At 39.9% G+C, this 25811-nt stretch overlaps 2 protein-coding genes and 1 long non-coding RNA gene across 19 annotated transcripts in view; 2 read left to right on the forward strand and 1 right to left on the reverse strand.

The window, feature by feature from the left end:
- The window catches only part of dst (dystonin), a 114111-nt gene extending 105959 nt beyond the window's left edge, over positions 1-8152 (forward strand). For 6 of the 15 annotated variants that reach the window (XM_086092723.1, XM_086092725.1, XM_086092734.1 and 3 more), the window contains 7 exons: positions 1309-1425; positions 2411-2528; positions 3325-3438; positions 5088-5278; positions 5485-5595; positions 6876-7002; positions 7277-8152. In XM_086092723.1, coding sequence (XP_085948849.1) covers positions 1309-1425; positions 2411-2528; positions 3325-3438; positions 5088-5278; positions 5485-5595; positions 6876-7002; positions 7277-7533 — 1035 coding nt within the window. In that variant the 3' untranslated portion in view covers positions 7534-8152. The remainder of the gene's footprint in view (positions 1-1308; positions 1426-2410; positions 2529-3324; positions 3439-5087; positions 5279-5484; positions 5596-6875; positions 7003-7276) is intronic. The other 9 variants (XM_086092729.1, XM_086092728.1, XM_086092731.1 and 6 more) reach the window with 6 other exon arrangements.
- A 622-nt stretch (positions 8153-8774) lies between these two features.
- LOC147164003 (uncharacterized) lies at positions 8775-11900 on the reverse strand. Of its 3 annotated transcripts, none has more exons than XR_015096905.1 (4): positions 11304-11900; positions 10931-11010; positions 9154-9412; positions 8775-9054 (listed from the first exon to the last, which is right to left on the reverse strand). It is a non-coding gene; the product is annotated as an uncharacterized LOC147164003 (long non-coding RNA). The 3 variants fall into 3 exon arrangements; XR_015096906.1 differs by having other exon boundaries at positions 11300-11900; XR_015096904.1 differs by lacking the exon at positions 11304-11900 and having other exon boundaries at positions 10931-11142.
- LOC147164004 (uncharacterized) lies at positions 10712-24647 on the forward strand. The gene is made up of 25 exons (XM_086093170.1): positions 10712-10968; positions 11981-12374; positions 12452-12529; positions 12610-12705; positions 12775-12828; positions 16111-16164; positions 16253-16306; positions 16394-16447; positions 16532-16585; positions 16792-16845; positions 16929-16982; positions 18027-18080; positions 18197-18241; positions 18325-18378; positions 18897-18950; positions 19028-19081; positions 19198-19269; positions 19355-19390; positions 19714-19758; positions 19836-19868; positions 19968-20114; positions 21355-21531; positions 23448-23538; positions 23863-23940; positions 24057-24647. The coding sequence occupies exons 1-25, from the start codon at positions 10964-10966 to the stop codon at positions 24272-24274; spliced, it is 2109 nt and encodes a 702-aa protein (XP_085949296.1). The 5' UTR covers positions 10712-10963; the 3' UTR covers positions 24275-24647.
- Positions 24648-25811: the final 1164 nt, after the last annotated feature.

The raw sequence follows: 25811 nt of genomic DNA on the forward strand, positions 1-25811 counted from the left end.
ATTCTTGTACTAAAAGTAAACTTTAAGTTAACTCCTTGGGACTAAATTGGAACATCTTAGTATATATAAGTATATTAGTAAGTATACTTAAGCATACTTTATAGTACATTTAAGTACACTATTAATTATGCTTTGTGGTACACTTTTGTCCACAGTTTAGTTTACACCAAAGTGATGAATTGACAGGGATTGAACCAGCGAACACTGGTATTAAAGGAAGCAACTTTAACCTCTAGCCACATGATGTTTAGGGCTTTATTAATAAATGTAGCCTATAATTTTGGTTCCTTAGCAAGTGCCTTCTAAGTATATACTATGTAAACTTTTAGTATATGTTTTGTATACTTACAAGTACACTTAACATTTACTTGGTGCAGTATACTTCCAATAAGTATAAGAAAAGTAAACTGGAAGTATACTCTCCTAATTTTGAGTACATCAAGCATACTTAAATAAACTTATTTTTGGTATGCTCTATACAGCCCACGCTAGTCTAATCACAGCATTCCAATTTGATTAATATTGCTTTGTGGAGCACGAATGAAGCGGCAAAATCCACCTGTTTTTCTCCATATTGAGGGGCGGCCATTTTGTCACTTTCTGTCGACTGAATGTGACATCACAGTTGCTCAGGGCTCAGGTAACGACCAATTTGGGCTCACCTGTTTTCTGAAGCTGTGCCTGAGCAACTGGGATGTCATTTTCACTCGAAAGAAGGGACATAATGGCCGCCCCCTGAGATGGAGAATTTAACTCATATTCCACAAACACAATAGTAATCAGAATGTCGTGTTTAGACTAGTGGGGGCCCATACAACATTTTATTGTGAAGAACATTTAACAATCTTAACTATAAATGAGTTAATTTGACCTGCAACTTAACAAGAGGTTTAATCAGCGATTGTCACATGTGCCAAGTTACATTTGTGTCTAGAAAAACACTTACAAAGTAGCATAGTCCACTTTTGAGTTTCAGTTCCTATACTGTAAATGCGCTAAATATCATTTCAGCCCACTTTTCTATTGATTATTCATCTGCTGGCCCCTTGAGAGAATTCAAGTGTGTGTGCTTGCGAGGCGCTTCAATTTCATGGGAATGTCTTAACCACAACATTGGCTGATGCTTTTTTAAACTTTCTGTTCTTTTTATTTCATTCGGCCCTTTTTAAAAACCAAACAATTGCATGTTGAAATGTAAAATTCATGACAGCTATGGGTCACATTGTTGGAATATTGCTGGGTAGTGGAGCAGTGTTGTTATGTGTTCATGTCTCACCAAACAATGAATTGAATTAATTCTTTTGACAGTTTGGTCTGGTTCACTGCTTACATGACTCCCTAGTCGCCGATGAGACAATAGCAAACAGGGAAAATCAAAATCTAAGCCCTCACCTGCACGTTGCAGTTTTGGAAAGCTGTATCCTGGTAAATGGTTATTCTTCAAGTGTTTCTTGTGCCTTTTTTTCCCCTCCAGATTCATTACTCAATCTCCATCACGTTTAATGTATCTGATCACTAAAATCACCAGTGGTGTTGAATCATTTTGAGAATCATACCGATCGCAAGATTCTGTTCGTAATGAGATAAGATAAGCTAGCGTCAGGCACTCGGTCCAGGGTCATCAGTGTTTGCTCATGTTTGAGTGTCCCACTGTGATGGATTTCGACATTAGCAGATAGTTTGGTCCATTCCTCATGTGTGTCATTTGGCGCTAGCTGCCTTGGTTCTGCATCATTGTCAATGCATCTTGGATTGTACTAACGCAGCGTGCGACAGCGTGCTAGAGTCGCAAGAGTTTGCTGTCTGTGCGTCCATCTGATCCTGATCTGGACAGAAAGCATGCGGCTGTGGTTGTCTTGTGTCAATCGTGCCAAATGCTCAAGGTCACATCCAAGTGCCTCGGCCCATTTCCAAGTCTGATTGAAGTGCTTAGGGTAGTTGTAGGTGAATTATAACACAACAGTGCCCCCCTGTGGCGTAAACTGGTATCTTCCTCAATTTACTCACCATCAAGCAGTAAACATAAATCAAAACCTTAAAATGTGGCATGTTGTCCAAATATGGACATTATGATGATGAAATAGTACCATCAGCAATACTGGCCCAGGTCAATTAGACACTAATGGAAGCCAAAGCAGTTGGACTGACCTTGAGCTGTTTGTGTTTGAGAATGAAAAAATAATGTTGTGTTTGGTTTGTGTAAAATCTTTGCAACACACAAAAGAAACAAGCTGATTCAAATCATTATTGATTCCAAAGTTGTGCATGCATGGCTCTTAATTCACACCAAAAAATAAGCGACGTCTCTTTCACGCTCAGTCTGGTTTCCAGTGTTGCTCAGGTTGAAAGCTGCAGTCTTCAAGTGCTCCCATTTTGAAATTCCTCCTCTCACTCCGTCTTCTCGCTTCAGTTTGGAGATTCCCAGCAGCTTCGCCTGGTGCGCATCCTGCGCAGCACTGTGATGGTGCGAGTGGGTGGAGGCTGGATGGCGCTGGATGAGTTCCTGGTGAAGAACGACCCCTGCCGAGGTGTGTTTCATAGCGCTACCAATCTACTTTAAAACCACACATTTGCATGTGGGAACATGCGTTATGGTCCAAAGAAAGCAAGGTTGAACTTTTCAATACTTTTTATTACTAAAATAACTTTTTTTTCTGGTGGCAGCATCATGCTTTGGGGCTGTTTTTCTTCAGCTGGAACTTAGTCAAGGTGAAGGGAATTATGAAGAGTTCCATGTTACCACAAAACCTTCAGGCTTTTTTAAATCATACATGTCACATTACATAAACATTAAAAATATTTCCTTTACAATAATGTGTTCTATGCAGCCCCACTAGTCGAAAGACAGTGTTTTCATTACTATTGTGTTTTTGGAAAATGGAATGAGCAACAAATGAGTCCGTTTTTATCCACCTCACGGGGCGGCCATTTTATTATTTGCTGTTGACTGAAAATGACATCACAGTCGCTCAGGGCTCAGGTAACGACCAATCACGGCTCACCTTGCGAGCATCACATGATCAACCTCAGGTAACGAGGTGAGCCGTGATTGGTCGTTACCTGAGCCCTGAGCAACTGTGATGTCATTTTCAGTGGACAGCAAGTGACAAAATGGCTGCCCCCTGAGGTAGGAAAAAACAGGGTGGAATTTGCTGCTTAATTCATATTCCACAAAGAAATCCGTGTTTAGACTAATTCTGGCATTTGGACAGGTTTAAAGAGGGGTGTGTATACTTTTTTATATCCAATGTATATGCAAACCTAGCCTTATGTTCTTTTCTTGTTTCTGTCCTGCTGCTCAACACCCTTCATCATTTCTTCTAGTTCATCACCACGGGAGCAAAATGTTGCGCTCTGAATCAAACTCGTCGATTACTCAGTCTCCTATAGGTTGGCAAATCTCAAACTTTCTCTCCCTGCTCCATGAACCCGCCAGTGGTATGTCTGTCCGCACATCTCAGTGTGTGCTACTTGTGTCGGGCCCATGAGTGTGTGCGGGTGTACTGTGCGCACCTTGGTGTTGATGCATGTGGTTGTTCGGTGTGGTCATATCGCCTTCTGGGGCGTCTTTTCTCTTCACGGGCATGCAAGCGAGCGGTCTCGGCCGAGCTTCTTTTGCAGCTTTTACTTGGATCAAACAAACAGGAAATCGAAAACGTGTGAGGAAAAAAAAAAAGCCTTGAAAAAAATGACACACTGTTTACTGACTTTGTTTGATAAGTTGGGTGGCACTGCATGCAATCACACTCAAGTTTATAATGGCGAAAGTGTTGTTGTTTTTTTTAATAGAGAGAATATTTTGGACACGTTCGTGCATACACTCACTGGCCACAATATTAGGTACACCACCACAAAGTGCATCAAAATGTCTGTTTCATAACGGTCATTTACTGTATTTACGGGTGCATCTCAATAAATTAGAAGGTGTACAAGAGTCATAGTTGATTTATTTGAGTTTTTTTCATTCCAAAAAATGAAACTCTCATGTACCGATGGAAAAATATTTTCAGAAGGCCAAATATGACCTAATTGCCACTTAAAAATCCGTTTCAATTGTTTCTTATGTAATATTACATTTTCTTATAATGGTGAATTTGGGTTTTTTGTTAACTGTACTTTAATATAATCATAAACTATTTCACGTACAGTATGTAGTCTGTGTTGTGAATGTAAATATATTGAGTTTCACTTTTTGAATTGAACAATTTGAAAGTTTTCAAATTTATTGCGATGCCCCTATATAAAGCCCAATTTAGCCTAATTTAGCTGTGCAAAATAAGAAAAGCTCAAACATAATACACACAATGTTTAAAAATGAAACTAAAAGAATAAATATAGTATTATGATAACTAAAAGGAGACACATTGTAGAGTTAGAGACATTTTTAATGTTTTGATTACTGAACCTTATTTAGTTAGAGGAGGCCAACATGTGTATAATAAGCAAGGGATCTTTATTTAATTATATAGTGCATTTCATACAAAAGGTAAAAGACATTTAAAAAGCTAAATAATTTAACACATTTAAAAGTGACATAGTCATAAAAAGTACTTTAAGTACAGACGGCACAACAATATGATTTAGGGAAAAATTATTATAGAAATGACAATCATGGTAATCAAAGATATGAGAAAAGCATTTTTTGTTTTTAATGTGGGCTTAAACGCATTTAGACTTTAGGCTAACTTTACTTTACATGCAGCATGTTTGCTTTAATATCTGGGTTCCACTAATCTGCCGAACTCAGAGCCCTACGGGGTTTTTAATCCCATGAGCATTTCTTTTAAAATTGATGGACGGAAAATTAGTGCTAGTGTACCTAATGAAGTGTCCTGTGCATATGAATGTGTTTCGTTAAATGCAGAAGCTTCTTGAGTTCGTCGCAGTGCAGTAGAAATGTGCGACATGCGCATGCTATTTGATGTTGTTGGTTTCCATCAGTCACGTTCTTTGTCGTCATCAAACGTTTGCCACGTGAGACCTTCATCATCATCATCATCATCATCATCATCATCATCATCGCTTCCCTTTGAACATAAAGCCTTTCAAAGTTGCTCATTTGTTGGCGCATCCTCTCTCTCTTTCAGCTAAAGGCAGGACCAACATGGAGCTGCGAGAGAAGTTCATAGTCCCCGAGGGCACCACGCAGGTGATGGCCAGCTTTCGCTACCGAGGCCGACGCTCTCGGCCCTCGTCGAGGGCCGCTTCGCCCAACAGGTCCATGTCCAGCCAAAGCTGCGCCATCCCGTCCTGCCCGGCAGTGAACAGCACTCCCAAGGTGTGTGGGCGGGGCGCGGACTTGCTAGTTCGACAACATCATCCATCTTTGTTCATTTCAATCATATTTGTTCCGCATTATCATCATCATCTGCAGTTTATTCCCTCGTTGTTTCGTTTAATCTTCTCTCCCGTCTCATTTGTCTTGTCATATTTGATTTGTCATTCCGTATTTGTTTGTGTTGTTGATTTGCCATTGTTCCCCAGACGTGCCAACACATAAGCCGCAATTATGATAAGCCGTGGCTTACAAACAGCAAACCCTCCACTGCCATTAAATCTTCCGACTCCTTTGAGAGCCCAGGTTCTTCTTCAGAGGTATTGTCAATGTGCAGAGCTTCCTGATTTGACCCAACTGGAATCGGCTACTAAATATATTTCCATCATCTGAACATTCGTTACAATAACATTAGTTACGAAACTACAGATTCCAGTTGGGTGTTGATTGGTCCTATAACCACTCACCATTTTGTTGCTTCCAGCACAGCACTTTGATCCTTACGAGGTTGACTTGTGCATCAGTGACTTTCTATGAACTATTCCAGGGATGGGCCACTTTAAATGCTGGAGGGTCGACCATTTTTCATCAGTGCTACTGAGGGGCCACGTAGGACCACACAGAAGTATTATGAAAATGCCATTTTAAATATGGACAAAATACATTCTCGCGGTTCGGTACCCGCAGATTCACATGTTTCCAGATTAGTTTTTTTGTTTTTCTTTTGTTTTTATTATTTTGTATATTTTCCATTTTATACGGGATTCCCCCCCAGTCCCCCAAGAATTTTTATGCTTTTGTTTAAAAAAAATATTATATATATATATATATATATATTAGGGTGGGAATCTTTGAATGTCTCTCGATTCGATTCAGAATCGATTTTCGGTTAAGAGCGATTTTTGATTCAAAATGATTTGATTGACAATGATTTTTGCTTCAATTTATAGATGTTCAAGGAATCGTAATGATCTACTCCAGTCTGACTCGCTAATGCTAATTAGTGCTCTACTCGCGGCACTTTTATCACTCTAAAGAACGGCTCCACGCTGAAAAAAAAAAACTTTTATTGGAATAACTTGATCGTGACTTTTTCCTTCTACTCTCTAATGTGGCTACAACTTAACAGTGTATCAGACCGTGTGGAACCGCACTGCCCCTAAGTGGCCAAATCTGGTACAACATGAACAGCGCTCCCAATAAAGGCACACCAACAAAGGGAAGACAGCATAAAATAATTTAAATAAAATCAATTTTGGTGCATTTAAAATGGTACTAAATGAGAATCGATTTTTTGGCACACCCCTAATATATATATATATATATATATATATATATATATATATATATATATATATATATATATATATATATATATATATTTGTATTAATTAATGGCCACTCAGAGTGTATTCGGGGCCGCATTAGGCCCGCGGGCCAACAGTTGCCCATCCCTGAACTATTCTTTAAGCAAACAACACACTAACAACATGGTTTCTGCTTTAATACTTATTGTTTCAATGAAGGTTCAAACTAATTCTATGAATCCAGATCGTCGACAGAATAATAACTGACTGTAAATATTTCTTGTCTTTTTCAGACAACGCCAGTTCAAGGCAGCAAGTTGCGTCTTCCAGGCTACTTGTCGGGAAAAGGATTTCAGTCATGCGAGGAGGGAACGCTAATCAACGCTGCCGTGCTCAAAGCTCGGGGGCAGATGCTAGGCGGTGAGTAGACCTATTAGTTAGAGGGTTTCCTCCAGAAAACTTGCTAAGCCTGGTCGTCAGGGACGTACTGGGAACAAAATTGGTTCCAGGAAAAGGAGGAGAAGGAGAAAAAAAAAAGAAGCCTTGCGACCCTCCAGGCCTATAAAGCATTAGAGGAAACCCTGGTTGGAATATTACACTCAAAATGAAATCAAAAGAAAAGATAATTTTGCCCAATACACCTGGGCCTGTGATTGAAAAAAAACAACAAAAAAACTTTACCGAACCCTTTCAGAATCGAGGAAATGCTCTAGCCGACCCGGGAGCAAAGCGGGAAGCCGAGGCAGCAGTCGTCGAGGCAGCGACGCCTCTGACTTCGACATCTCAGATATCCAGTCGGTGTGCTCGGACGCGTCGGAGACGGTCGGGGACGGCGCGCGGACGACGCCGCGTTCGGTGTCCCGCCAACACGGAGGGAAGCCCTCCAAGATCCCCACACCGCAGAGAAGAAGCACTCCCACGAGCAAACTGGCCAAGGGATCCAAGCGATAGTCTCGAGAACAACAACACGCCACAAACACTGGAATTATCTAAATTAAGACTGCAAATGTGCTGAGTGTTATTTAAATTGTTGCTGAGTTGTAAAATATTCCTTTTGAGAGGCAATATGATTGAAACGTACGCGTGAATGGAATGTTGATGGCCTTGTGTATTTGTTTTTAATGTATTTTATTTTTGGTGAAAATGTCAAATGTTTTTTTTATCGTATTTTGTTTGAGCCTGTCAAGGTTTGATGGTCTCTTGGAAATAGCGCTCGAGAGAAGTTACTGAATGTACTTTTGTCATGTATGTGCTCTGGACTTTGGAGTAGCATTACGCCACCGTGTGTGTGTGTGTGTGACCGCAAATAATTATTTATTAAAGTGCTAACAATGTACTTTCAAGGGCAATGCAATATAACTACGGTAAGCACTGCGGAAACCTTTAACACTATTACAAGTAGCAGAGACCTTGCATTCACAAAAGTCGTCTGTTTGCGGACGACTTCGCAGCAACATGTGAGCCCCTTCACGCTAACATTCTCTGTGTAGGCATGTCGCTTTATTTCAGTTGTTACTGTATCATTATTACTTTGTAATAAACCTGCTTGCACAAAGCTACCACAAACTGACTTAGACTTGCCCATTGAGAGTTGTCATTCGTCTCTGAAGTCTTTTTATACTCAGGCGGTATGTATGTTGATGCTTGTTGCAAGTATTTAATTAGGATTACTGTATTTAATATTTCTAAAGTATTTAATAAATAATGACGTGTTTTTCTTCATTGATTTCTTAATTTAGTAACACTCACGGCCATTGACAGCTGAAGATGGCAAATATATACAGGAACTAGAAGGGCTGTCAGTGAATGAGTATATAAATCCCAACCCGGGTGGCCTGTTGATTGAAAAAAAGGTTATTTTAGTGAAAAAAATTATATATATATAGTAATATCACCAATGACCACTAGATGGCAGACATGTCTTAGTTACATTTACAATGTTTTTTCTACTGCCCCATGCTACAACATGAGCAGGCCTGATATTTGTGTATTTGGAATGAAATGCAGGACAAACATCATACAGTACAGTACAGTACCTCAATAATAGTCGAATTGATTTTTATGGGGAAAAAAAGCACAAAACATGAGTTATTGCACATAATGTTGCTTTGTTGTTCAGCAGTTTTGTGCTGTCCTTGAATGGTGATTTTTTATGCAAGACAGCCCTTTGCATTGGGGGGGAAAATTACACACACAAAATGATGTAGTAATTTTATTGTTTGCCTCAAACCCTTTGTTGGGTTAGGATAATGGAATGTGGATAGTGGCCTAAACATTTGCATTTTATATTCATAATTTTTTGTTTGCTGGGTGGCTATGAAGGCTGAAGATGTGGTCTCCTCCAGGTGGAATGTTTGCAGAGCACCTTGTGTTTAGCTGTGACATACTACATCTTTCTCCCAGCTAACCTGTGCGGATGCTGACACACTGGCCCCAGTGAACTCTCTTCTAAAGCAGCGATATATTCCGATTCTAAGGGGGGAAAAGACTAATAATAATTTAAAAAAAATACAATGCGAGTTTTTAAAAAGTATAAACACAAGATTTAAGTCAAGAAATTGTTTAACTGACCTTTCATTTCAGATGAATTCTAAAGATTCCACAATGGTATCAAGCTGCATGAGAGTGCGTGCGTCTTGTCTGCTTCTCGTGACTGCATGTCTAACTGGCCTATGAGAGACGGCGATCCCGTCGGTACCAAAGGTGGAGCGGAGCACAGGGGTCGCGCTGGTCTGAGCCCCCGAGCTGCCACTTTGAATGGTCCTCCTGTTGAGCTCAAAGTGTGGCCCACGATGGCTCTTTAGAGCGGGACATCACCACACAGCCTGACCTGGAATAGAACCATCCGCACGAGCCCCAGAAATCTTCACTTGGAGGAATATGTGAGTTATTAGCTTATCTTATTGATCTTTCAATTATTTTTTATGATGGTAACGGGTATTCCGTATTTAAGTATTACAGTACAGGAATATACATGTAATACAGGCAAATACACACCTACACAATCTAATGAGAGCCAATGCAAGAGCTGTATTAAATTGTGTACCCTTACAAATATTTTTTTTTAAGTTCAATTTTAATTGTCACTGTCATATTGGTGTGTAACAAGATATGTTATTACAGTAGTGGGAGTTTGAAGTGGTGTTGTACTGCATTGTGTCATACTGGGAGATTGAGTATTTATTTATTAATTTTTTTACTCCTCTTGGACAGTAAACATTCTCTGGCAGCGCCAATCTAAAATCTCTCATTATTATTATTATTATTATACAGCACCATTCTAAGCGGACCTCATTATTATTATTATTATTATTATTATTAAGACATTCTTTTTCTGGTCAGCCTTTGTATGATAAAATTGGGCCTGCTGAATGTGTATCTGTCTGTAGTTGACAGTTTCTGTACAAACTAAATTTTCTATCTAATCTATTAATTTTTTTTAATTCTTCAATTCTTATCTTCAGGCACTTATAGTCGAGTGACTTTTCCAAATCTGAATATGGCAGCCTACAAAGCCATGCTGGTGTTTGCATCACTAGTTGTCATCTTAGGATGCACACAAGGCCAAACATTACCAAGTAAGTTTTTCTTTTTTCCCCCCCCTTTGACTACTAAATGTTTGCCATTGCATACATAAAAACACTAACACTATTAGACATTAGTTCAGTCTTCTAAATGGAGCACTGCCATACCAAATAATGTCCAAAAGATGTCAGTATTTGTCTTTTTATTGACCAGTATATGTATGTATGTAGATGTAATTTCTAAGCCAATTTACCTAACACTGACAGTATGACTAAAACCTAATTAGGAGTGTGCTTACAAAAGGAAAGGTGTAGAATGTGGTATAAGCTGTGAATTTTCAAATGTGTTTCTAAAGTTTAATTAAAGTACCACTGATTGTCACACCCACCTAAGTGGGGTGAAATTCATTCTCTGCATTTGATCCATCCCCTGCGGGAGCGGTAAGCAGCAGTGTCGCACTCTGGAATCATTTGGTGATCCAACCCCCCAATTCCATACCCTCATTGCTGATTGTCTAGCAGGGAGGCAAATGAGTCCCATTTTTATAGTCTTTGGCATGACCCAGCTGCGGACTGAACCCACAACCTCCCAGTCTCAGGGCAGACACTCTACCACTAATCCACTGAACTGGTTCTGTATCTGATAAATACATGACATCACCTATGTGACCTCCTTTATGGAGGAAATTCTTCACTTGGGGCTTGTTTGATAAAGTGTGTGTGTGTGTGTGTTGTGAGGTTTCGATCTCCTGGAAGAGTTTCATGTGTACGAGTCGAGAGGAGTGAAGAGAGTGGAAGGCTCTGACCCGGAGGTGGTAGCTTACCGCGTTAACCCCGCCATCCATCTGCAGAAGACCATGAGGTACCTTTGATTATGACGGTAAAATCATGAATGGCAGCCAACCTGTAACATGTAAATGCCGAATGAAGTGTGCTAATGTAGCATGCTATGTCGCTTGGGTGCGTTATTCTATCATTAAGGGTAAAATTTATGTTTCTTTTATGTTTTTTTTATGCTAGAGCATACAAAAGGCTTTGATGCAGCCTCTGAACTGAAGAGAATTACAAAAACGGCCGCCAGCAGGTGGCAGCAGAGTATGAGTATACTTGACAGCTTGAGAGCATACTTACTGACAGGTGCAAATTGTTAAATTAGAGTCGAATGATTAGCTCTATGGCGGTAGGTAGCTTACCAACCGGAGTATGCACTTTGAAGAGACTTCTGCTATGGACACCTCTTGGACAGGTTCTTTGTTAGGTGTTCCAGGGATGTCCAACCAGGTGCCGCAGTAAAGGGACAATATAAGACACAACACTAGCACTACAGCAGCGTCCTTTGAAAGCTAATGACGTCACAATATCTTGTGAAGGTTGTCCCAATTCAAAGGGTCCTTCAACGTAGCCTTCCTATCCCATTTTTGGGGGGCAGGATACAACAAACAGTGCCATTTTTTATGTCCTCCAGTATTCCAAGATTCTTTGTTCACCACTGCTGTGTTCTGAAAAACATGCTAAATGTATGTTTGGAAGCAGACTCATACTCGGCCAGAAGGAATCGCTTCCTATCATTTTGGTTAAGCTATACGACCTACAGATAGGATGTTTTCTATGACAGAATATAAACTTGCTAAGAGATGACTGCAAACAAGGTTGTAACCACAAGCAGTTAACTGTGTGGGCCTTAAGAAGCTTTGCTTTTATGACTTTGGTTTCAATTTACAGGACGCATGAGAAGGAACAAAGAGTGATGAGTGTTAGCTCTTAAAAAGACAAAGCCTCACACAGACGTGATTTAACAAAGTTGGATAATAACAGCTAGCAAGGTTGAGCAGGAAGCGCTGTTAGATTTTACTATGTTGACTCACCCACCACAGAGACGTGTATCCAGATGGTCTTCCCTCCGACTACTCCGTCATCGCAACCTTTAAGTTGACAAAGGACACGGTTAAGAAATCGTGGAACCTGTGGCAGGTCAGCGCCCTGGACGGTCAGGAGCAAGTGGGCTTGCGTTTCCAGGGCGGTACCCTCTCGCTAGACTTCTTCTACATCAGCCCCAGTGGTAGCCAGATGCTGAGAACCTTCCATGGTGTGGGGAAGCTGTTTGACGGCGAGTGGCACAAGTTGGCGCTGAGCGTGAAAGGCAGCCAGGTGAAGCTGCTGATAGATTGCGAGGAGGTCAGCGTGGAGACCATTGATGAACCAATGCCAGTCATCCGCCAGGGGTACACCTCCATTGTCAAGCGGGCCGTGAGAGACCCTTCTTTCTCAGTAAGTTTCTTTTTCAAATATTTGAACTGGATCTCTGGCTTTACAATGAAAGTCCTTGTATTCTATTCTCATGCCAGGTGGACCTCCAGCAGATGGATGTTTCATGTGACCCAGAGAAGGCCTATAACGAAGGCTGCTGCGAGCTCTCCAATGTGGTGAGTCCACATTCACTCTGCAGCTCTTGCTGTTCTGCTTGTTCATCAGTCTCATTTGGAACAATCTCTCGCTGCCGCAGTGTGGAGGCTATGCAGAAATCGGTCTAACAGCCGGAAGAGCATCTTGCAAATGCATGCATGGACAGCCAGGCATCCAGGGACGTCCGGGAACACAGGTGAATTTACACATGAAACATGACTCCATTGAGTTGAAGCATGGTGACCTTTTATTATTTCTTGTGCAGGGCCACAGAGGTCTTCCCGGAAGAGACGGCGATCGAGGAAGACAAGGAAATTGGGTAAATGAATGCAGACCTGCCAAATAAAGAGTTCAACTGACTGCAGGTGGCTGTAGGTTACAATTAAAAAAAAAAAGATGACACTGAAACTGTGGAAAATAGTACAGTCGGACGGAAACAGACCAGGAACCAGGAGCATTATGGGGTAGTAAATGTTGGAGTTCCTCTCAAAGATAAAACACTCATGCCTGTCCTGTAATACATTTAGGTGGAAGTAAAGATAAAACCAGACGTGAACAGATGTGATAATGTATTTCTTCTTATTTCTAAGGTCTACAGCAACAAACTGTCAGGTGATCACAGGATTTCTGAGGGTTTGGCTTTTGGAGGAAACTACTGAACTCAAGAATTTAGGAGGAAATTGTATGAAAAATTCAGAACTCAGTTGCCTTCATTAATGCGCAAGAACCACGCCGCAAAAAAAATTCTGCCATCCATCCTTTCATTTACCTCCACTTATTCAAGTCTGAGTCACAGTAGCATAAGTATGACTTGCCTGACTTTGCTGTCTTCAGCTACAGGTATTTCCTTTAGTTCCACCAGCCAGCATGTCTTAAACGAGGGTGTTGGCAGGAACTGGAGACCAAAAAAATTAAAAAATAAATCACTTTGGCTTCCACCGTTTCAATTCTACAATTTGATAACACCATATTTCTTCAGAATCCCCTAACATTCACAAGCCTGCTTTGTCCCTGGGTCCTACCTCAGTATCTCCTTCTGTTTGGAAAGAACAGAACATTCACCAGGGAGGTGTCTGAAGTGTCCAAAATACGCTCAATTGGCTCCTCTTGATGTGAGCTCTATACTGAGAATCGTACCCGGATTGCAATGCTCCTCTGGAAGGGTGAACCCAGACACCACCTTGATCACGATCCAAAGCTTCGTTGAGAGCTTCGTCTTTTCGCTCCAATCTCTTTTCACCATGATAGTCTTATACCCGAGGTGGGCATTCCGTCAGCACTGACAGACTGTCCATAACTTTGTCACAGACAGATGCCGGTTTTGCTGACAATGAAGAACCTTAAAAAAAAAAAAAAAAAAAGACAGACTAAGCACTGACGGATGTGGGTTTTCGTCCATCAATGTAATCGTCACTAACCAGGTTAAAGTACTGACGGACCTGACGGATGCCCGTTTTGTTGACGATTGATGGAATGCCCACCTCTGTCCGTCATAAAATAGTGGTGACAAAGTGATGACAGATAATGTGTTTAAAATAGAATGACGGACTGATGATTACAGTTTGGAACGGCTTGAAAAAAATTACAGACTGACGACGGAAAGGTGCTGAGGGTGCTGACGAATGATGAATGACCAGCACAATTTTGTAAAATGCGCACCTCTGTCCAATACCGCCAATCCATCTGTTGAGTTATATCCTGCTATAGTTTAAAATGTTTGGGGTTGATATCAATAATAAGTAGATTGCCTGATGGAAATATAGCGTGGCACAGTGTTTTCACAGTATGTTGACCATGTTTGTGGACTTCTGCAGCACCCATATTGTTCTTCTTAAGTGTGTCATCATGTTAGATTATTCAAGGCAACTCTGACAAAAGGGCCACTCATTGGTTCTTAGAGTCCGGCGCAATTCCCTGCTAAATTCTCATGAGAATACACCAAGCCCAGACACAGAAAGCAATTGGCCAAGACCCCCTAAAGTCCTTAATGACACCATGTCTGCTTTAGTGGAGTGTGAAGTTTGGCACATTGTGCTTACTTTTGCTCATGGGGAACGGCACACATTTAAATTCCCGACTTGTTGATGCTGAGTAGCCGCTGTAAAATTGGAGCAGACCTCATAAACTTTTTTTTTATTAGAAAAGTTAACATTTGGAGAGAGATCAATGATTACGCGAAAATTAAAGATTATGTTTGGATAAAAGGAAAAGAACAAACAAGTTGAGTTGTATTTAGATGATGATAAATGATGCATTAGGTGAGAAATTGCATGTATGAGTTATTGATACATATTTAAGGAAATCCCCTGCACTGTTTGGTCAAACTTACAGTATGCAGGCCTGCAGAACAATATTCCAGAGCCATTCATGCCACATTCTCTCGTCCTGAGTTTTCAACTGGAGGTAATTTAAGAGTAAACATCTGTCTTTTGTAATGCCTTGAATCACAGAAGCCCAACATGTTTATCTCTTTCCCTGCTTGCATCTTGAGGAGGCGCTTTCCTGGCACAAATTTTACGAACTATTATGGGTGGTCTTATTTTCCCTTTTCCCTTTTCCCTAACAGTTTTTTATTTATTTCTTTTTTTTAGCTAGCCTGAGCTTTGCCAGCGTAGATATGCGGTTAAGCTGCCTTTTACCGTACGGTCGGCCATTTATGAGGTTAACCGTTGATAAAATGATGAGATGTTCAAATAAACGGACAACATGAAGTACTGGTTTTGTTTGTTGATCCAGAGCAATACATTTCCTTCTGCATTTGAGGTGGTTAACATCTGTCTAAACAAGGGCGCTCCACTTAGTTGCATTTATGATTGGTGTGTGTGTAGTGCAGTGGAATATTCTAGTGTCCATTTTCCACTAACGTGACTAATATAAGTGACTAAAACGTAGTTGTAGGCAAAGGTTTACTCACCCTAGATGAAACAATGAAAGAGTGAAGTGACATGTATTCTCCCAAGATCTCCCTTGCCCGTATCCTCACTGAGGGGCGAACGTTTACGACACTAGCGAATGTTGATTTCTCGTCAGGGTACATTCAAGGTTGCAGTGTTTGCTAATGTATTCACGTTTTTTCTTGTCTCAAGGAAATTTTGTCAAAATTTCCTTGTGACAAGAAAAAACATTAAACTGCTTGCCAATGTTCAAATCAACATTCACTAATGTCGCAAATGTTCGCCCTTATTTTTGTCAGGTAGTTACATTTTATATCTGCTATTTATGTATTCTTTCATGCCAAGATGTGAAAAGTAATTTAAGCAAAGAAAGCTTGTAATAGTTTGACACTTCTGCACAGAACTGCATGTACACAAATATTATTTTTTAGTTTTTACCATTTCTGAATCACAGGTATCTCGTTACATTTATTAACAATAACATTATGGCACAAATGGTACTTTCAGTGCATATAGTTTTTTTTTTTTTTATACAGATTTTTAAATGATGTATTTTGGGAAGAAAATGTCATGCACTGTTTTTATTTTAATGAGAAAATGAAATTCATCGAGTTTCACAAAGTTGTGCAGTCTGAAGTCTTCCTTCTTTGCACTTATAGTTGCATATAATGGATTTAATTATTATTCACTGCCAACTTGTTTTGCAGGGCATCAGGGGAAACACAGGAGACTATGGCAACGTGGGCGAGCCAGGCCCTAAGGTAAGTTCTGTCTTCACACTCCTATCAAGTTACGCTTCCGTTTGATTCTTCAGGGTGGCTAATGATAGTTCACATTCATCTTCCTCAGGGCGAGATCGGAAGCAAAGGCGAGACAGGAATGAGAGGTCTCTGGGGCTCTGTGGTAAAGCAATTATATTTCACACCGTCTTTTCCACTAAGACAATACTAATACAATGTCACAATGAAACCCAATATGTCATCTTTACAGGGAGAACGAGGTGTGAAGGGGCTGAAGGGATTAAACGGGGCAGCGGGTTTCAAGGTGAATTCAAGGAGTTAAAGAATGGCTGACTGCAGTTTTCATTGACTTCTAATTCTTATGATGACACTTTGACTGCCATTAAAGGGTGTTCGTGGACTTTCTGGAGACATCGGAAATACTGGGAGACAGGGAGATATTGTGAGTTTACCTGCCATCTAATTTGCATAAAATAATGATAAAGATCACATTGGAACTACAAATATGAATTCAAAATCACCAATATTTAATGAGCAAATAATTACCAACCTCCCCCAAAATGTGACATTTCTCGTCCCGACCCTAAGTTTGATAACCCCTACGATAGTGTATCACATGTATTTATTTATTTATGTTTGTCCTGAAAGGGTTCAAAAGGCGAAAGAGGATATGAAGGGATTGCTGGGTTTCAAGGAGTAAAGGTATAAACATTTTCTGTTTATTTGTTAAAACATTTTTAAAGATACATTGATATTTTGTTATGATTGTTTTGATATTTTTGTAGGGTGGGAAAGGGAGCACCGGTCCAGAAGGGAATCCTGGGCCGCGAGGAGAGCAGGTGGGTTCTTCATCCATAAAAGGCAAAGTAGTTTAGCTTAGTGTTAGGATGGGTATCGTGACATGGTTCAAATGCAACAAAAAGGCCCATTAGCACTTCAAAATCGTACTTGTAAACTCACCCACTTTAATATATTTAACTAAATAAATGATTTTATTCACATGAAATACCATTGGGTTTTCCTATAAGAATATAAGTAAACGTTGCTATCTGACAATGAGCACAAATCAATTATTGATAGGCTATTGTTGTTTTAGCAATGCTATAATTCCCATATAAATGTATTTCTTAGTCTTTTGTTGCGTGTCTTTTTTTTTTTAAACGTATCGTACAAAAATGTGCCACATTACCTCTCTTTCTATGGCATCAAATGTCTTAGGCTATCCTACATGTTGCTAGGCTAATTTACTAGCCTACTTGTAAAGCAATGTTCCAAGTCTTAGCCATCATTTGATATATATACTGTATATCAGTATATATCCAGTAGAATTAAATCAAAAATACAAAAATATTTTTAAGTGTGGCACATGACTTCATTTGAATTGGTGCCAAATGTCTTACTTCAAATTGCTAAACTCACGTACGATACCAGTATAGTAAGTGGGTGTAGCAACAACCAGTAAATGGACACTTTACCAACAATATAATGACCTATGCATCTGCTGAGTAGAATACAACCCAAACCACCAACAACAGTAATTCATGAAATGTTGCTTCATTGTCTTTGGTAGTGGCGGCCGTGGCTCAGGGTGTAGAGACGGTAACCAGAAGTTTGTCTGTTCGATCCCTGCTCTCCCCAAGCCATGTGTTGTTGTGTCCTTGGGCAAGGCGCTTTACACACATTGCCTCCAGTGTATGGAAGGTGCGAATGTTTGGTGGTGGTCAGGGCAGCTGTACTTTAGTAGCTTAGCGCCACCACAGTGTGAATGTGTGAGTGCGCGAATCATGTATCCATTCCAATGTAAAGCGTCTTTGAGTGTCTAGAAAAGCGCTATATAAATCTGATGTATTATTATTATTATTATGGTATGAAATCTTTGACAGGGCATTGTAGGAGATCCAGGAGAGAGGGGGTTTGCTGGACAGAAGGGGAAGCCTGTACGTATACCACACAAAAATTGTCAATTCTTTTAATCTTTATTTCTTCAAATAAATAAACAAATATAATCTTGAAGCCTGAATACAGATATAGTACACTTACTGTCTAATTTAAGGGATTCACGGGACCTCGTGGTAAAGATGGCACCATTGGACAAAAGGTGACAACACCCACACAAACATAATTTATTTCTACAAAAAGTCAACTACTTTTTAATAATAAATCAAAGTAACATTTCTTCAGGGCATTTTTGGAGATCCTGGAATACCGGGTAGAGATGGAGATACTGGAATAGAGGTAATGTATACTATTTCTTTTTTTTTCTTTTTTCTTTTTTCTTTAAAGAGCTCAGTATTGTTCATTCGGTAATGTCATCATCATTGCTCTTTTTTTTAATTGTATTTATTTATTTATTTTATTTTGTATGTGCGTGCGTGTGTGCGTGCATGTGAGTGTGTGTGTATTCGTTAGTTCACCAAAAACCTATTAAAAAAATCCCATACCGTTCGCCTAAACCGAACACCGCCGTCAAGAGACCCGAGGAAGGACCAAAGAAAAGATATGATGTATACTATTTCTTAATGGAAGGGAATGACAAACGAAGTTATAATGCCTGTATATTTTTGAAGAAAGAACGGTACATCATCCTCACTGGTGCCAAATATTAATAATTCAAAATCAAAAAATCAGGTGTAATATAAAAAAACAAAAGGATGAAATAATGTGATGTAATCAATAAAGAAGTTGCCGTTTGTAAATATATTACATTACTACAGGATGCCTTGAGATTGATATCATTGCGATTATTTTTCCAGGCTTATCAAGGACCACAAGGTCACAGTGGAAAACTTGGACAAATTGGCACAAAGGTATAGCTGATGTTGTTGAGAATTGTTAAAATACTGCGGAAAGTTTGGTTGGTTCATTTATTGTATGTCCTTTACAGGGGGAAAAAGGAAGCCTGGGAGTCGCGGGAGAAATGGGCCCCCAAGGTCGAACTGTAAGTTGCACTTAAGGAAGAAAGTCATCTTGTTCTATTTACCACTTTCACGGGAATTAATGGACACAGAATGAAGCAGTCCCTTAGGTCGTTTAAATAAATGTTTCATTCTCGAGGGTCTAAGAGGTTACAAAGGCTCTGCAGGGAAACCAGGAAGACCAGGATTTATTGGACCACCAGGACCTAATGTAAGTTTAAAACTCTAACTTTTAACTCTAAATGCTTGTTTCTTTAGTATACAGAATGTCAGTTAACGAAGGCCTGTCTTCCTAGGGACATGTGGGAGTGGCCGGAAAACAAGGAAGCAAGGTATTGTCATCAATATACCGCAGGAAATAAGATGGCTGAATTGTGATTGTTGAAATAAACAAAGTAGATGTTCCATGTGAAAAGAGGGAGGAGGTAGGATAAGGACCAACTAGCCAAATGATTAGGTACACCTGCACCTCTAATACGATCTTCGTATTATTAACGTTTTAGTTATCTTCCTTAGCGACTTGAGAATGACATTATATTAGTATGATGTAGCACAATTTGACAATACCGCAAAACCACTGCATGCATGAAATTAAAATTACAATAATGTATTCACAGCACAAACTACAGTGTGTTCCTCCCATTTCCTTGTACAGGGTGACACAGGAATCCCGGGAATTCAAGGAGTCAAAGGCGAACTGGTAAATATTCCGTTTTATTTTCTTCTTCCTACTCTTATGTCCGTCCTCACATTTTTTGTTTGTTTTGTCTTTTACAGGCACAAAAAGGTGGCAAAGGACCAAAAGGAAGGGTGGGTTGACTTGTCTAGTTACCTGTCACTTGCGGTGAAGTTTTGAACTGGATTCCCGTTTTAGATCTCATCCCTGCTGTTAATGTCAATCCACTCTAGGTTGGAGACGGAGGGCAGCCGGGTCCTCAGGGAGGACGAGGCAAGCGCGGCCCAGCGGGCGCGACTGGACGCTCGGGTCCAGTGGGAATCAAAGGAGTGCGAGGTGAAGGAGGACCAGATGGCTTTCAGGGGCCCCCAGGTCCCCCAGTAAGTTTTTTATTTTATCTTGTATTGGCTCCTTGTGTGTTTCAGGATGAACTTTTCAAGTGTTTTTTTTCTTAATGTTTAAATGTCTTAATTGTCTTATTTATGTGTCAAATCAGCCCTCGCGGATCCTGAGGTCCTCTGGCACCGGCCTTTTAACGATTTCTAGCCTGCTGGTGGACGTCAGGTCATCAGAGACTGTTGATATTTTTAAGAGGAGGCTTAAAACACCTTTTTAATTGGGCTTTTAAAAGGGAAGTCAATCCCACCCAAAATTATTGACACCAATATGTTCTATGCAGCCCCACTAGTCTAAATACGGTATTCTGGTTAATATTGCGTTAGTGGCATATGAGTCAAGCAGCAAAATCCAGCAGTTTTTATCAATATCTGAAGGTGGCCAAATGGAATATTCACCAGAATGTAATGTTTAGACTACCGAGGTCACATATAACATAGCAATGTCAGGAAATGTTTAAGGTTGACTTCCCCTTTAAATGATTTGTTTTATTCTCTTTAATCTAGGCCTGTTTCTTTTTACAGTATCTTATTGTTGTTTAGCTTTAGTATTGACTTTTAGCTTTGCTTTAGCTTTTTATTTATTTTGTTATCTTTAAGCTTTTAGCACCAGTGTTTCTTCATGGGGGGCCTCAGCACGGAGAGGGGTGGTTGACCTTCTCATGGGGGACCGGGGGGACTTGGTGGGAGGCTCTGCAGCTTTTAGTCTGTGGGATGGCAGCGCTCCCTGTGGCTGTGAGCTGTCATCTTGTGCAGTGTGGATGAGTCCCCATGGGTGTTTTTCCTCACATGCTTTCTCTGTGCCCCGCCATGGGGGGAAAGGGGCAGATTTTGCATTCTTATGAATGAAAAGTTATATACATAAATATAGCACGATAGGGTTACAGTATTGTACTTGATGTAATCGGCAAGAACTGCTCACAGTGGTCGGCTAACCCACGTCATCACTTTTTTGGGAAGCTAGAATGTTAAAACTATTGTGGTCAAGAACAATTTGTCAAACTTTTCTCATTAGTCAAGACTTATCCAGGCATGAGGTCTCATCAATCAGTGTGTCCATAAATCCATAATGAGTCTCGGGAAATCTCATTGGCTTCATTTCTCGCTGGGATTTCCTCTGAAATGCTGCCATCGCTTCAGCGTGCTCTCTGCTGGAATATTCATCCTCCATGTTCCACAGTTGGGCGACTTCCAGTGATGGATGTGCTAATGATTCGTTACGCAGGGTCCGACGCTGCCGGCTCAACATGTGATCGAGGTTTGTAAGAAAGTGGTGCTGGAGCAGATGTCCACCTTTGCCAACTCAATCAAGAGGACGTGTGCCGCCGTGTGTCCTCTCTATGGGGACGTTCCCATGGGGGCCCCCGGTCCATCTGGACAGCAAGGCCCAACTGGACCTCCTGTAAGTTGTAACAGTTTCCGTTTCTTTAGCCTAAACACACTAGCAGAGCTATTCTCCATACAATGTTCATTTTCTGTCCCGCACATTGTAAATGTCTGGAGTAAGTCAGCTGCAGTGGTTGGCAGAAAAACGAACAACGAAAACATTCCGAATTTCCACATCGACATGAGGACAAATAGAGTCGCACAGTGCTCTCCTGGTATGCGTTGAATGTTTTTTGGAGAATTTCAACTGCCGTCAAATCCTTTCCATATTGTTATGCACAGAGGTGATGCATGTGCCACCACATCTTCTATCACGATGATTCTTAATACTTAGACGGTGTATAAGGGCCAGTTGTAAAAAATAAGTTATTTAAAATATTACATTTAATGAGTGAATATCGAAATTCTCCAACAAACATATGCAACAGCCTGCTTCCAATAGATTATAAAAAAAAATTTAAGCAACAAGAGATTATTTCAGTGTGTGTATTTTTTCCTTGGAACAAATATTTACATAATAACATTATGTCCAGATTTATTTTGTAGTATGATTTTTTGTAAAGACTATTTTCAGTAGGACTTTATTTGTCCTCTATATTTTACTATTGTTGATATCTTAGTCATTTAAAAAACAAAAAACAAACTATGAAATCATTTTTTTGCGCGTAAAAATTATCTTTATTCACTACGGTGTTATAAAGAAAATATGTTGTTACTATTGTTAATTTTATCCACCATTTTTAAATTTGGTCTCAGTTTTAGTCCAGTTTCAATTACGCTTTATTTAGTTTATATTATAGTTTATATTATAGTTAGTCTACCTTAACCTGTTCTTATTTAGTCCATTTTTAGTCGAGCATTTTCTTAGTTTAGTCCAAGAAAACATAATTTTATTCATCTAGTTTTAGTCAACAAAAACTGTCAACGTTTTAGTCTAGTTTTAGTTAGGACAATCATTTTCACATTCACCCTTGTATTTTTTGTCAGCAGATTATGTTGAACATTTCGGATCTAAAACTATTTCACATAAAATGTTCTCTCATCTTTTTGATGAAAAACAACTTGACACACAATTACAGTATATCAACAAGTGGCTACTATGGCTCCATGAGCTAGTAATAGCCAGCATTAGTTAGCGGTCAGATTATCATGGAACGTTGGAACGTTACAGCCGTGGCCCATTGGATTATTGTTACATTATAAATAAAAAAACAAACAAACAAACAAACCTTTAACTGTGAAGCCACCACCTGTCTGTCCCATGTGTTGCACTAACTAGCTGCAGATTTGAAAGGGGGTGTGTCACTGTGTGTCAAAAGAAAGTGTCACAGTGACAGATTAGCAGAGACAAGATTTTACAAAATCATATATCATATTGTCTCGTTTTTGTTCATGAACTAAAATGTCCATAGATTTCAGTCCAGTTTTTATTAAGTGAAGTACATTTTCGTCTTTTCTTCATTAGTTGACGAAAATGCATATTGATTTATTCCCAGTTATTATTTATTAATGAGCGTTTTAGTCTAGTCTAGTCAAGTTTTAGTCCAGTGAAAATTATTTTTGTTGATTTTTTGTTGATGAAATTAACACTAGTTGTTACTTGTTTAATTGTTAATATGCATCTTTCCATATTTAGAAATGCTCTACAATCTATAAAACTAACTTATTAGGAGAAAATGTCATTTTTAGTAAATGCTGCGGGCTGCTTAAAATTTGATGATGGGCCACTAATGGCCCCCGAACCATAGTTTGGACATCCCTGGACAATACACTATATTGCTCAGTACAATAGAGACATGCAAAGCAGCCAAGTTCAGCTTTTATGTGAGCAGAACCGTTCAGAACAAGTGGAAGAACCAAATAATTTAAAGGTTGACAGAACCGACATATTAAAGATGAATGTTATATTTTTTCCTTTTATGATGTTGTCAGGGTGATCCAGGAAGAAACGGCAATCCTGGAGAAGTTGGCCTGCCAGGATTTTATGGTGAAGCCGGAGATTCGGGCCAGCAAGGAGGGCCAGGTGTGGAAAAACAACGCAGACAGATTATACCCATGGCGTAGGATAGAATCATTAAAGTCGCAACATATACTCCAGTAATATATGCGCTTAAGGCTTTAGCTACAGTCAGAAGCCATAATGGGACCCCCCCCCCTCCCCTTCCAGCCAGGCCAATGAAACTGAAGGATATTTACAAGGTGTTTCATTTAACAGTGATCTCAGGCTCACACATGCACTTTATTCAACAGCGCATTTCCGGGTAATGTCATTCTTCTGCTCAGTCAGTCTGCTGTATTTTGAGAAATGGAAATGTGTGTGTGTGTGTGTGTGTGTGTGTGTGTGAAGGTGACAGAGGAGAGCAAGGTGATAAAGGAGCCAAGGGACATGGCCTACCTGGCTACACTGGAGAGCAGGGGATCATGGGTAAAAATCTCACAATGTTGCTTACTTACTTTAAATGTGATGTTTTTGTTTAAAGATATCTACCAAAATAATACATCAACGGAAATATTTAAATTCTATTTTTGGGTCAATCACAGGTCAGCGTGGACGAGCTGGGCGGGTCTTTAATGGACAACCAGGAAAGCCGGGTGAGCGGGGACACACAGGCCTGCCTGGAATCAGGGGCCATGCGGGTCTCAGAGGGCCCCCGGGTGTCTGCCTCACCTCTGGGTGTGCTCTGCTCACTTCGACAAGTCCTGCACCTCAAGTTGCTCCTCAGGCGGCAGCCCCGCGAAGGTTGAGGAACCGCCAGTGATGGAAATGAGTCAAGGTGGACAGTTGAATATTGAAAGGACCAAAACGCATTGGATTCATTCTCATGTTAATATGTTTTCAGTCATAAAAATACTTTTTTGTGTGTGTAAATATTCTTTGTAGCTGAAGCTCAGATTTTTTTGGACCATAACATAACACCCCAAACACACCAATATGGAATGATAGTGTATGTATAAAAATGAAGTCTTTATTTGATTTTATTTAAAAGATTTCACAATCTGACGTTTGCTCCCCCTTCCTACCATCTTCTTTTCTTATCTAAGATCTCGGGGTGCTAAAACGAGTACCGACAGGCCTTTCCGCCCTGTCTCCCTCTGTTGGTCATTGTTTTTCATTTTTCTTGGATGGGTTATGCCTGCAGTCTATTTTGTTGCTCTGTACTTGTGAATTTACAATGACAATAAAGATCCATTCCATTCTTTATAATAAAAACTAACAAAAAATGTTTGACTATTATGATCAGCCTGCTATTTATTTACTATGTGATGAGCTAATCACACCAATCAATATTGCAATTATCATATACAATTTGATTATTTCAAACCATTTGTCATCTTTAAAAACAAAAAAAAGCTTCAAACATTTTTGTCAGATTTATTCTTAGCTACTACAGCTTTCTTGAAGCCACTAGAGACGTTCACACTAAATCTGGGGACTTTTCAAAGCGTCTTGGCGACTGTTTTGTTGTTGTTGTCAAAAGCAACTAGCGACAAGTCTAAGTATTCCTCTCTACTACAGTGTCCATTACAATTAGATGAAAATGGTCAATTATGCAATCTAGGCAATGACACCATTTAGCGACTTTTTGGACAGCCAATAGCAATTTTCCTTACTGAGGAAATGGCAACACTGACGGAAAAAATGTGCTACATTAATCTTGCCCCTGAACCTTAAAACACCTACAGGCACCAGTATTTTTTAAATCTGTAAAGTAAACATGCAGAGGGACCACCTTTGCTACAGCTGTCCACACATTTTCTCTAGTAAACCTCCGACATCACTGTGAAGTCATTGCCAGAGCAATTTCATCAGAAGCAGTCTCATACTAGTAATTAAAATATTAATTTCCCCAAACCTGGATCTATGTACACTCTCTCTCTCTTTCTCTCTCTCTCTCTCTCTCTCTCTCTCAGAAAGTTTGGAAGTTGTTACCATGTGTCTGACTTCACAACATTTGTTTGACTTAACCGGCTACGGCGTGAATTTAGCTGTCAACAGTGAAGTAAATAATATACATCGTCTTTAGAAGCTGCGGCAGGGATGACTGTAATTACAATAACAGAAACATTTCCCCATGTGGAGAATGTTACAAACGGTTGTGACTTCAAGCATACAACTGTTTAAATTCCTGGCCTGATTGTGTCCCAATGCTGACTTGGTAGCCCAAAAAAACTAATGCTTGATTGGAAAGGAGCCCACATTTTCCTTTGGGTATAAGTCGCAATGTTTATCTGAGCGCTTTGCAATAGACGAGGCCTTGGCAGCAGGTTTTGCCTGCGTGGGGATTCTTAAAAAAC

This window comes from Leptonotus elevatus, chromosome 13 (assembly GCF_054856555.1).
Source record: "Leptonotus elevatus isolate MCC_2025b chromosome 13, RoL_Lele_1.0, whole genome shotgun sequence".
In the NCBI taxonomy this organism is placed as follows: Eukaryota; Metazoa; Chordata; class Actinopteri; order Syngnathiformes; family Syngnathidae; genus Leptonotus; species Leptonotus elevatus.

Excerpts from the sequence above, each read along its gene's own strand:
- LOC147164004 (XM_086093170.1), top strand. Across the intron at positions 18,081-18,196 it reads CTGGACAGAAGGGGAAGCCT|GGATTCACGGGACCTCGTGG; the intron begins GTACGTATACCA and ends GTCTAATTTAAG. Across the intron at positions 19,391-19,713 it reads CCGGAAAACAAGGAAGCAAG|GGTGACACAGGAATCCCGGG; the intron begins GTATTGTCATCA and ends TTCCTTGTACAG.